Consider the following 13,307-nt stretch of genomic DNA (forward strand, 5'->3'; position numbering starts at 1 on the left):
CAGTGTACACTGTTCCTGGAACTCTGGAACAGTGAACATTGAAGCAGGTAAACTAGGCCTACATTTTTATGACATTTTCTTCACTGTCCGCTGAGATGCTGAGTTTTTAGTACTAAAGCTATCCACTATCTTATGCTATTCATGATTCTAAATAATGGGAAACTATTTTAATAAGGTATTGATTAATAAAATAAACTTGTACCTTGAGTAGTTTCTCTGTTTTATGAATTCATTTCACCTCTCAGACCCACTCTCAGACCACTCCCAGGGACAGTGTATACATGGAGCAAAGCACTGCTGGATGTTTAGAGACTACAGCTTTGGCATTAATCGTTCACATTGACACACTGCCAATTCTGAAGTTCAAGAAGAACAAGCCCTGCCCCTTTCCTCACATCATCTCTTCCTTTTTGTTCAAAGGCTAGCTTCAGTATTCTTGACATATCAGAATGTATGTTTGCATTATCTATGTGATATTTACATAGACTCATAATCTGTTTGTGTACAGTACTCTGTGTACAATTACTTGCTGTGTTATAACACACAATTAATAAATTTACTTCCAACCTTTTTTCCCTTGCTGTCCCTATGAGGCTACTCAGACATAAAGAACCACAGGATCAATACTACAGTAGAGGCATTTTGAACATGTCACAAATCGCAACTGTGACCTTCTGTGGTCAATTTGGTATCAATAACTGGCAGCCAAATAGGCTTCATAGCACAAAAAGTACAAACAGAGTATGTTTACTGAATTAATATGAGAATCAGAACAGTTCAGTACAACCATCTTAATTTAACCTGATGATGGTTCAGGGAAATTAAACATCACTTTTCTTTCTTTAATGTTCTTTACTATTGGGGAATAAAGCCTGGTTCTGCTCAAAGAAGCATTTTAAAAGAGCTAGGAAAAAGCCACCCCTTAATCTTGGTTAGGAAGGAATAACAGTACTGCTGCTACTATGAACACTAGAATCTTGTCCCTTTTTCCCCTTTTACCTCTCTTGCAGACAGTATAATGAATGTCTAAAATAAGTTAATTGTAAAACAGGCAGTTAGCAGTAGATAATGCACACTATGACACCAAAGACACGGTGCCTAATACCTCTGAAGGGGCTTTCATGTCAGGTCAAGGGCTTCTGCACTATTTCCAGATGAAATCTGAATAGTTATTTGTGTTCCACAGGGAAGATAAAACTGCTATTTTCTTGTCAGCTCAATTGTAAGCTTGTTCTGGCTCTCTGGGCCCTCCCTTGCACAGTGGTCATGTCACAGCCCAATGGGCTGCTTGGCAAATGTAGTATAAAATGTAATCACAGTTATGCTGTGTAATTTATTCAAGGCTATTGCAGCTGAGGCTGTTGAGAGCTTTACCACCAACACACAGTGGGCCATGTATTGAACTCCCTAACAGCAGCATTATTTTGAAAGTGGAGTCCTCTTGAAGAATATGTTGCGGTTCAAGCGACAGTTAGATTCAGTGGAACTGGTGTGTGACAAGCTCAGAGTGTGTGTGTATGTGCCTCTGAGAAGGACAAATGGAGGGTGGTTGAGAAAGAGAGAACACAGAGGAAGATATCAATATGTCAGATATAGCCACAGGATAACATTGTGTGCATCTCGTCATATTGCTCCAAGCTACTGGGCCTTTGTCCTGTACACCAGACTGCCATGGACAACCACTAAACCCCTTTGATTCTGTGCATAATTTTACTTTGCGACAGAAAATCCATGAGCCTTAAAAAGTATGTTTGTGTGGGGTGCCAGGATATGATGGACATTACTTATCTTGGGTGTCTTCAGATACTAGCTGTCACATGCTCTGGTGATGGTTATTGGTAAAGATGTAGAGATGGAGTAATTGTAGTATTTTTAGGCTACTTACAAATAGTTTTACTGAGATCAATACAGCTGATGTTAAGAGATGCTGGGAATGCACAGTGCTGATACAGGTATAAAGTCTGCTAAACACAGTATCACTAGAGATGACTGCTATAGACATTGTAAAGCCACACTAAGACATTTTAAATTAGTCACTAACAAAATGTACCAATGCACTTGTAGTGGTTTGCCAAACAGCTTCTCAGAAGTTGGCCCTTCTCAGTCGTGCCCTTCACTAGCATCCTTCTGATGTTAGTGGTGATGGGATGACCATATCCACTTATTCACACATGAAAAGTTCAGCAGGCATGATCAGCAGTGGCAGACTCTGCAAAGTTGTTACTTTGTTTCAGTCCTGCTAAATATATTTAGGATACTCAAACCTTTAAGTCTCAGCATGGAAAAGCTTTTGACTGACAGTGTCACAATTAGCTGTCTTGGCTGACTGTATTTCTTAGTGTTGAACTATATTTTTATCTCCATACAAGTTTTGCTGATGCTCATGATTCATTGGTCTTTCAGTGTGTGTAGTGGCGGATAAAAACCCTTGAAAAATCCAATGTTGCTCTTTATTGATTTCTTTCCCATGAGAAGTGTGATACAAAAATATGACTTGGTCTGTTAACAGGCCTGCAGAGCAGCTGCTTGAGAGTTTAAATCTAGATGCTGTTTTGAAAAAGGTCAAATAAGGAGACAACATTTGCCCTGACATCTCCATCTGCAGTGCCTTGCAGTTACAATGCTTTAAATATATTGTAGAATGTTTAGATTTTTAACCACACCATAATCTTCAAATAAATTTCATTGTTTATTAATCAACCATGTGTATGTTATTTACTTCTCTATTTCCAGATTCCAGTGCTGCTCAACCTCAGTCAGGATACTGATGTCAACCTCCCTGTGAAACCTCTCATCTTTGCCCTGGCCATGGGTGCCTGTTTAGGAGGTTAGTCACACCTCCAGCACTGTCAATGCCACAGTATATGTTATAATCTCAGGTGACTCAAATCACTTGTCCTAAAACTGAGAATATAATGCTGGCATTGCTAAGTATATGCCACAGGAGCTAATGTTGAGAATAAAGAATTTTTATCTGATATAATGATGACTTCCCTGTACAGGTTTGAACCGCATTCCATCCATCGCTCTCTCCCTGGCCTATGCATAATCGATATAGAGTCACTGTTAAGTCTCCTTTACAGTGTTGTAGTAGATGAAAGGGGGAACTTCTGCCTTCTCCTAATTCTTTTGGATGCCTTCCTTATATAGGTCATTGTAAAGGCTATCAGATCAGAGTGCATGGGTATGTGTGGACTAGAGAAGGAGGGAAGAACCTCACACTCTGGCCTAATAGAATTTGGTGTGACAGGTGTTCTCCTGGTCAGTGGGAGGCAAGGACAGGCACCTGGCTCTACTGCCACAATGGCATCTTTTCAGTCAACAAACAATATTGAGGGCCAAACACAGCACAGTGTTTGAAAGAAAGAGGATGAAAGGAGGACAATATCTACTGTAAAACATAGCAAGAGAAAGGATTTTGCATCCTGCATATCTACAAAAAATGGATGGAGATCAGTATACCCTCCACCTGTTTTGGAAATTGCTGCATGACCAGTTGTAACATTAAAATCTTAAGAGATATGCAAGGTGTGGGAGGCTGATGTGAGTCCACAGTGGTGATGAAGAGGTGACCTCTGGACTCCATCAAACAGTAATTCTACCTAAGGCTGTAGAGAAGTAGAAGGACCTCTCCACAGCATTTATCCCTGGAGCTGCAGAGAAAACTGGGTTAAAGCCATGTGTTGTCCTTACTGCTGGAGGTCATGTCATTGTTGATAATCTCAAAGAAGTGACTGCTCAGCAGAGAGCCTAACATTTCGATTAGCAGGGCAAAACACATAGTATAAATATATTAGGATTGGAAACTTTGTGTACTAAATTTTAATATCTACTCTTTACAGTACACTGCACTTACTCCCTGAAATCTTTTGGACCAAAACAAGAGAGAGCTGTTTCCCTCAGATGTTTTTGAACTTGATGCCACACACAAACCATTTCACTGCGGGTCATACTGTGTATGACTATGTATGTGACAAATAAACCAAACTTGAAATTATGTCTTTAACCATGGGATTTTTCGTATTCTTCCGTACAACTACACTGTGTGCTTGGCACAATTATTAGGCAAGAGAGTATTTTGATCATATCCTCATTTTTATGCATATTTTCCAACTCCAAGCTATATACACTTGAATGCTTATTGGATTTAAGCATATCAGTTGATGTGTATTTGTGTAATGAGGGGGTGTGTGGCTTAAGGACATTAACACCCTATATCAAGGTGTGCATAAATATTAGGCAGCTTCTTTTCCTCAGGTAAAATTGACCCAAAAAGAGATTTAACTGACTGAAAAGGCAAAAATTGTAAAAAGTCTTTCAGAGGGATGCAGCACTCTTAAAGTTGCTAAGATATTGGTGCATGATCACTGAACCATCAAACGTAATAGTCAGCAGGGTCACAAGAAACATGTTGAGAAAAAAAGATGCAAATTAACTGTCAAAGACTTGAGAAGAATTAAACGTGAAGCGACCAAGAATTCATTATCGTCCAGTTCTGTCATATTCCAGAACTGCAACCTGAACTGCAATCTAGGAGTACAAGGTGTTCAGTACTCAGAGACATGGCCAAGGTAATGAAGGCTGAAACCTGACCACCACTGAAGAAGCATAAGGTGAAAGGTCAAGACTGGGCCAAGAAATATCTTTAGACAGATTTTTCAAAGGTTTTATGGACTGATGAAATGAAAGTAACCCTTGTCGGACCAGACTGATGGGCCTGTGGCTGGATCAGTAACGGGCACAGAGCTCCATGTCGACTCAGACAACAGCAAGGTGGAGATGGGGTATTGCTTTGGGTTGGTATTATTAAAGATGAGCTAGTTCGACTTTTTTCAGGTTGAAGATAGACTCAAAATCAACTCCCAAACCTACTGCCAGTTTTTAGAAGACACTTTCCTCATGCAGTGGTACAGGAAAAAGTCTGCATCTTTCAAGAAGACTATGATTTTTATGCAGTACAATGCTTCATTGCATGCATTGAAGTACTCCACTGCATGGCTAGCCAGTAAAGGGCTTAAAGATGAAAAACAATGACATGGTCCCCTTCCTCACCTGACCTGAACCTTATTGAGAACTTGTGGGCCCTTCATAAACAAGTGATTTACGGTGAAAGACAACAGTACAGCTCTCTGAACACTGTCTGGGAGGCTGTTGTTGGTGCTGCACAAAAACTTGATCGTCAACAGAATGGAAGGCTTATGACTGTTATTGAAAATAAGGGTGGCTATATTGGTCACTGATTTTTTTTTTTTTTTTTGGAATGTCAGAAATGTTTGTTTGTAAATTGTTTGTTTATTATTCTCACTGTAACAGATGCAAATAAACAAGTGAGATTTCCGTTTTTCATTTAGTTGCATAATAATTCTGCATACTAATAGTTGCCCAATAATCATGCACACATACACATTCTCCTATAAATACAAATACCCAATTTTTACCTTAAGTATTCAGGTTTGAGGTTTATTAATATTTTGGTTTGACCAGGAGCACTGTGTTCAATAATAAAAATGAATCCTCAAAAATAAAACTTGCTTGATAATTGTGCAAACAGCATAAGTAGGAAGAGAGAGATTCTTCTATCACAGGATAAGTACAACAGTGACAGTTACAACCTGGGACATCTGATGTTAAACAGAAATCTTCTGAAAGGTTTCTTTAGAAGAGGAAAAAGTTACTGAATGAAACAAATACAGCTTAGAATGTATATTTTTTATAAAAAAATGTTCTGCCTTTTAATGAATCTGCTATAGATGCCCATCTGTCTACTGAGTTGAAATTTCATGAATCACTGGGCTGATTACAGAATATATCACATTCTTGGGAGTATTGTAGAAACTAATTATAGTTTCTACAATACTCCCAAGACGTGATATATTCTGAATGCCCAAAGATGTGAAGCAATCGACAATTTTGAATTAAGCAGCTTCTTTGAGTGGGATTGTCCTTTCTGCATCATTTCTTACCAAGATTAAAGTTTAAGATTTCTTTATCTTGCATCCTGAAATCTTACTAATTGACTTGATCTGATTCAACAGGGGTTAGATAATGATGTTATCTGCAATAATGCCTAACAGTGCTGTTACTCTACTGTTATTCCTGAGATATTATTTTTGGTTCTTATTGCAATTGCTAGCAGTTTGATTGCCAAGATAAATAACAATGGGGATAAAGGATCTGCTTGTCTACATCTATGTTTTACTTTGATAGTTTATGAGATGTTTGCATTAGTCAGTATCTCTGCATGTTCCATTTGTACATTTACTACTTCTGCCACTTCTGCTTGGAACTGCGACACACACACACACACACACACACACACACACACACACACACATATACATATATATATATATATATATATATATATATATATATATATATATATATATATATATATATATATATATATACACACACACACATACATACAGCGGGTGAAATAAGTATTGAACACGTCACCAATTTTCTAAGTTAATTTAATATATTTCTAAAGGTGCTATTGACATGAAATTATCACCAGATGTTGGTAACAACCCATCCAATCCACACATGCAAAGAACTCAAACCATAAATGTCCATAAATTAAGTTATGTGTAATAATGAGAAATCACACAGAGAAAAAGTATTGAATACGCTTACTGAAATGTATTTACTACTTCGTACAAAAGCCTTTGTTGGTGATTGCAGCTTCAAGACACTGTTTCTCCTGTATGGAGAAACTAGTCGCATGCATTGCTCAGGTGTGATTTTGGCCCATTCTTCCACACAAACACTCTTCAAATCCTGAAGGTTCTGTGGGCTCCTTCTATGAAATCTGAGCTTTAGTTCCTTCCATAGATTTTCAGTTGGATTCAGGTCAGGTGATTGGCGGGGATATTCTAGCAGCTTTATTTTCTTTCTCTGAAACTAATTGAGAGTTTCCTTGGCTGTGTGTTTGGGATCATTGTCTTGCTGAAATGTCCACCCTCGTTTCATCTTCATCATCCTGGTAGATGGCAGCAGATTCTTATCAAGAATGTTTCGGTACATTTGTCCATTCATCCTTCCTTCAGTTATATGAAACGTGCTAGTGCTGTATGCTGAAAAACAGCTCCACACCATGATGTTCCCACTTTCAAACTTCACTGTTGTTAGGGTGTTTTTGGGGTGATATGCAGTGTCTTTTGACCTCCAAACAGGGTGTGTATTATGACATCCAAAGAGTTCAAATTTGGTCTCATATGACCAGACTCATCTGATTCATATTCTCCCAGTATTTCACAGGCTTGTCTAAATGTTGTTGAGCAAACTTTAAACACGCTTCAACATGCTTTTTCTTCAGCATTGGAGTCTTGCGTGGTCAGTGTGCATACAGGCCATGGAGGTTGAGTGCATTGCTTATTGTTTTCTTTGAAACAATTGTACCTGCCGACTTCAGGTCTTTCTGTAGCTCTCCACAGGTGGTCCTTGGCTCTTGGACAACTCTTCTGATAATTCTTTTCACTCCTCTGTCTGAAATCTTGTGGGGAGCATCTGATCATGGCCAGTTTATGGTGAAATGATGTTCTTTCTACTTCTGGATTATGGCCTCAACAGTGCTCACTGGAACCTTCAGTAGTTTAGAAATTCTTCTGTAACCAATGCCATCAGTATGTTTTGCAATAATAAGGTTGCGAAGGTCTTGAGAGAGCTCACAGGTTTTATCCATCATGAGATGTTTCTTGTGTGGCACCCTGGTAATGAGACACCTTTTTATAGGCCATCAGTTGAACCATCTGATATTAATTTGCACTAAGTGGCAGGATTGCTTTCTAATTACTGATAGATTTCAGATGGTGATATGACTTTCCATGGCTTTTTGGACCTCTCTTTTTTCATGTGTTCAATACTTTTTTCCTGTGTCATTTCTCATTATTACACATAATTTATGGATGTGTATATATATATATATATATATATATATATATATATATATATATATATATATATATATATATATATATATATATATATATATATAAATTGATTATAAAATCATTTTATACCTGTGACGCCATACCAACCATACCAACCACGCCATCCAGCCAGCCTAGTTCTTCTCGGTTCACCATATGGACAGGAAGGCAGATTCGGGGAAGTTGAGAGGTGGTGGAGTGTGTGTGATGGTAAACAACAACTGGTGCAACAATGCCAATGTTGTTACTCTTGCCCGCTCCTGCTCACTCAACCTGGAGCTGCTCGCCCTCAAGCTTTGTCCTTTCTACCTTCCCCGGGAGTTCACTTTGGTCATCTTCAACACTGTGTACATCCCACCTCAGGCCAACCTGTGACGCCATACCAACTCCCTGGCAAAGAAGGCTCGTCAGCGTCTTTACCACCTCAGATTACCACCTAAGAGACTTCAGACTGCCCTCCAAGGTACTGCGGAACTTCTACACCTGCACTATCGAGAGCATCCTCACGGGGAACATCACAGTCTGGTTTGGGAATAGCACCAAGCAGGACAGACATGCATTCCAAAGGGTAGCGCGTTCAGCAGAGCACATCACTCACACGGAACTTCCTGACCTGCAGACCATCTACTATAAGCGGTGCCAGACCAAGGCCAGGAGGCTTGTGAAGAACCCCACCCATCCCAACAATAGGCTCTTCTCTCTGTTGAGGTCAGGGAAGCGCTTTCGCTCCCTGAAGACCAAGACAGAGAGACTGAAGAGGAGCTTTTTCCCACAGGCCATTCGGGCCCTGAATCAGGGAAACTGATAAACTGTGGGGACCACCACCACCATGTAACATAACTGTAAATATGTTCAATTGCCACCATGTAACATAAAAACTGTAAATATGTCATTTTACAAGATGGATCTGTACATTCTGTACTTTGTGTACATACATATATATACAACCATATACATTGTACATTGTGTATATAAACATAATATACATATATTGTACATACATTGTCAATATGTTTTTGTACATATATAGAATATATATTTCTCTATGCAACCCTGTTTTCTTTTTCCTCAGTTTGGACAGAGCACTCTCAACCATTTCACTGCGAGTTATACTGTGTATGACTATGTATGTGACAAATAAACCAAACTTGAAACTTGCCTCACTCTTTGTAGTAGCATCTTTCTTTGGCTGTAGCTGCTTTTATTGTGGCCTCTTCATGATTCCCATTTGCCAGTGAGATTCCAAAGTACTTGTATCTGCCTTCAACATCTGTTAAGTTACCTTCTGGTAGTGTAATCCCCTCTGTTCTAACCACCTTCCCGCTCCTTGTAACCATACGATCACAATTATGCAGTCCGATTGACATTCCGATGTCATTGCTGTATATCCTGGTGAGACGGTTTAATGAGTCGATGTCTCATTCACTTCTGGCATACAGCTTGATGACATCCATGTACAGGAGGTGGCTGATGGTTGCTCCATTCTGTAGTCAGTATCCATATCCACTCTTGGTGATGATTTCTCTGAGGGGGTTCAGGCCTATGCAGAACAGCAACAAGAACAGGGCATCTCCTTGGTAAATCCTGCACTGGTGACTCATGCTACTGGCTTGACATTGGCCTCTCAGGTTGTCTTCCACAGCCCCATTGAGTTCTTCATGAAGGCTCTTAGAGTCCTGTTGATGTTTTACAGTTTCAAGCATTCCATGTTCTATGTGTAGGGCATTGACTCATAGGCTTTGTTGTAATCCTAGACTTTCTGGTCTGTCTGGTCTTAGTTTCAAGTGACTGTTTTGTCCACCAGCAACTGATGCTTGGCTCCTCTGGTGTTTTTGCCATTGCCTTTCTGGGCCCCGCTAATGTATTGAGCCTTGTGCCATCTGCCTACTTATCTTAGTCTATGCCTACTTATCTAAGCCTGACAATGCCTAACAGGAGCTTCCGTGTAGTATAGAGACAGCTTATCAGCCACTAGTTGGATGGAATTGGATGGATCAGGACTGTCCTGCCTTCAGTTAACCATTCATGGTGGGTTCCATCCATTAGCAGCTGGTTCATTTTTGCTGCCAGGTCCTCATAGAGTGCAGTCAGCTTCTTTAGCATGGACAATGTCAGGCCACGTTCTTCATACTTGAGAGGAGTGTAGTGTGATGGTTACTGGATCCTATTCAGGGAGAGGCAGTGGTCAGCTCTAAGGTTCTCTAACCTCTGGGCATTGATGTTGTGTGATGCCTCCTTCTCCCATATGCCTTTCCGGCTTGATATGATCTTTTCTTAGGCTGTTGCCCTGCCTTCGAGAGTACACTTTGGACTTTCATGGGAGAACATCCTGTTTATTCTCCTGGCTTCTGCTTTTCATGTGTATCTCTCCAGTCCGCCAGCCAGACCTGTCAATCTCTCCTTTATTTCCTTTGTCTTTAGGGCTGCCTTCACATCTTCCAGAGCAGCCTTTCAACTTGGACTTGGTAGTCCGCTATGGCTTAGTAGACTGTCAAGCTTAGCCATGATTTTCATTCTCAGGTCAGCAGCTCTAGTATTGAGCTTGGTGCATGGACTCATTGGGTCTTGGTTCCCAAGTTTGGGGTGTCGGAATAATGTTGATCTCTCCCCTCTGACCTGTTGTCCTAGCTCTCCCTTGCCATAGCATATGTCTTGTACCTCGTCAATCTCAAGTTGTGATAGCAGTTTCCACTTGCACATGTCGGGACACTGAGCTACTAGTTGTTTTGCATTTAGTCTAGATGTGGGGTTTTGAAGTGTCCATAGTTCCCACATCCTGTGCATATATCCTTTCACACTGGGGTTGCTTGCATGGTAGCATTCCGACAGTCCATGAGTGTCTTGTATTTGTTCCAGTAGCCCACTTTTCATCAGATTACCCTGGTTCCCCAAAATCTGATGCAGACCTTGTTGACCCAGGCGACTTATTCCGAACTCTCATTTGTGGCGATAAGAGTCTTGCCTAAAAAGTCAGTGTAACCTCTCTCTCTCTCTCTCTCTCTCTCTCTCTCTCTATATATATATATATATATATATATATATATATATATATATATATATATATATAATTATAGTAAAGTACACAGACTTTCTGGAGAAATGGAATGTTTCTGACAGAAGTCTCTTATCAGCTGTGAAGTGCTTCTGAATTCGTTGTAGTAGGAGCCGGTTTATATATGAATAAATAAACAGATGTCTAAATCATAAGATTCATTCCAAGGGTTTATATATATATATATATATATATATATATATATATATATATATATATATATATATATATAGACACACACACACACACAAATGTACAAATATATAACTGAAATATAGCAAAGAATTTCCTGAATAAAGCAAAAAAATAAAGTGCCTACAATAAAGTGCTGATCATTCACTTCTTTGGTCTCTTGTAGGTAATGGCACACTGATTGGTGCATCTGCTAATGTTGTATGTGCTGGAATTGCAGAGCAGCATGGTTATGGATTCTCTTTCATGGAATTTTTCAGGTATGTATCCATGTACATATATCCATTAATTCTTGGCCTATAAATAAATAAAGCAAAGCAAGCTGCCCATTTCTGTTATTGACGACATGCCATGATGCCGTTTGGAGTAAGACAAAAGATGTCATGATGCTGTTGGGAGTAAGACACAAACACATACATATATGTATATTTGTTTGTAGGTGTGTTAACAACTCCATCACACATCTCACAGTGTGAAGATAAAGGAGAAAATGTCTGAATTTTATTATTTCAGCCAAGGAAGCAATGAAACAGAGTTAGCCACAGTGTGATCTTTTGGCTGCGGCCCACCTGCAACTCCTGGTGAGCCGTCTTTCCATTGCTCTCCTTAGGGCAAATGGAGCTTGTACTCTATTGAGCTGGCTGTGCTTTTTCACCCTTACCAGGTGCACCCTTACCTTCTCATACCTGGAGGTTCCCAACCTTACCTTCTCATACCTGCATGCTTTCAGGGCATCCTCACACTAAATGGTCTGGCACTATCATGGCCTTGCTATGAACTCAGCCCTATTCAGACAGGATTAAATTTAAATGGGTTCTTGGGCTAACAATATCTTTTACAGGTGCTCCTCTGTGAATTTATTCATTTATCTGGATTGGCCATGTCTGCCTTTTTCTCCTTCCTCAGGCTGAATGACATACTATTTTTAGCTGAACTTGGTGCTGATGATTTTAGTCCTATATGGATACATATTTCCATTTTCCAGTCTGGTGTCATCTTATGTTGGAAAAAAGATTTTTTATTAGCCATATTTAGTCCACCAAACCCCCTCCGAAATAAAAAGGGTGTTTTTTGAAGACCAAATGACTTACTTGGTCTGGTTGGTAAATCTTCCACTTAATACAAAAATTCAAACTCAAAAATGTATTTATACAATGCTTTTTTCAACAGCAGGTTTACAAATGTCCAAGTCCAAGCCCCAAGAGAGCAAACCTAGAGCATGAGGAAGAAACCTTGAGAGGAACCAAGACTCAAAGGGTGGGGGTGGCAACCTCCTCTGGCCAACAATGGTCACCACAATAATAACAGTTTAAAGAGAAAAATAAATTAAGAAATGAAATAAGCAATAATGTTTAGTCCAGCTTTCTAGTCGTCCTAGTCTTGTTCCATGTGCATGTGTCCGAGACCCAACCTGTAAGAGAACGTGCATTAAGGGAAACTGAGAAGTAGTTGGCTAGGGTGGAGGAGTAGTGGGCTACAGCAGAGGACATCAGGAGCAGGTGGGAGTAGTCATGGCAGTTGAGACAGGTAGAGGCTCAGTAACATCATGACACCCTGCAAGCGAACATCCATTAAGGACAACATAGAGTAGTTGGCTGGGGTGGAGCTGTGGTGGGCTACAGCAAGGGACATCAGGGGGTGGTAGGAGTAGCCAAGGCAGCTGAGATAGGATGAGGCTCAGTAACATCATGATATCAGGGGTAGGTGTACCTCGGCAAAAAGAGAGACTAGATTAGGCATGTCCAGGTACGAGGGTGTGTAGATTAGAGACCTATAATGTGAAGTGATGGACTCTGGCAGATCTAGCTATGGCAGCACAGCTAAAAGGAAAGAGCCAGAAGGAAACACAGGCATGAGGGCACCCTGGAACACGAAAGCAACTTTGGAACATCAACACTCTGCTGCTCTCAGTCAAGAAACTTGAGTGACAAAAGAGAGGTGAAGTGACAGCATAATAACATCCCAGTTTACCACAACTCTCAATGGGCATGAACCCCCAGATCTATACCTTTACCTAAGATGGAAAGTAGTTAATAAAATGCCTGACTGTACAGATAGGTTTTCAGCCTAGCCTTAAATAATGAGACTGTGTTTGAATCTTGAACATTTACAGGAAGGTTATTCCATAG

The 13,307-nt window shown here is 40.0% G+C and overlaps 1 protein-coding gene across 1 annotated transcript in view; it reads left to right on the plus strand.

The window, feature by feature from the left end:
• Window positions 1–13,307, plus strand: part of oca2 (oculocutaneous albinism II) — a 69,847-nt gene that overhangs the window by 43,932 nt on the left and 12,608 nt on the right. Inside the window, exons 21-22 of the mRNA XM_027005615.2 lie at window positions 2,734–2,827; window positions 11,345–11,438. Of these exons, the coding sequence (XP_026861416.2) occupies window positions 2,734–2,827; window positions 11,345–11,438 (188 nt within the window). The remainder of the gene's footprint in view (window positions 1–2,733; window positions 2,828–11,344; window positions 11,439–13,307) is intronic.

Source organism: Electrophorus electricus, chromosome 3, assembly GCF_013358815.1.
Source record: "Electrophorus electricus isolate fEleEle1 chromosome 3, fEleEle1.pri, whole genome shotgun sequence".
NCBI lineage: Eukaryota > Metazoa > Chordata > Actinopteri > Gymnotiformes > Gymnotidae > Electrophorus > Electrophorus electricus.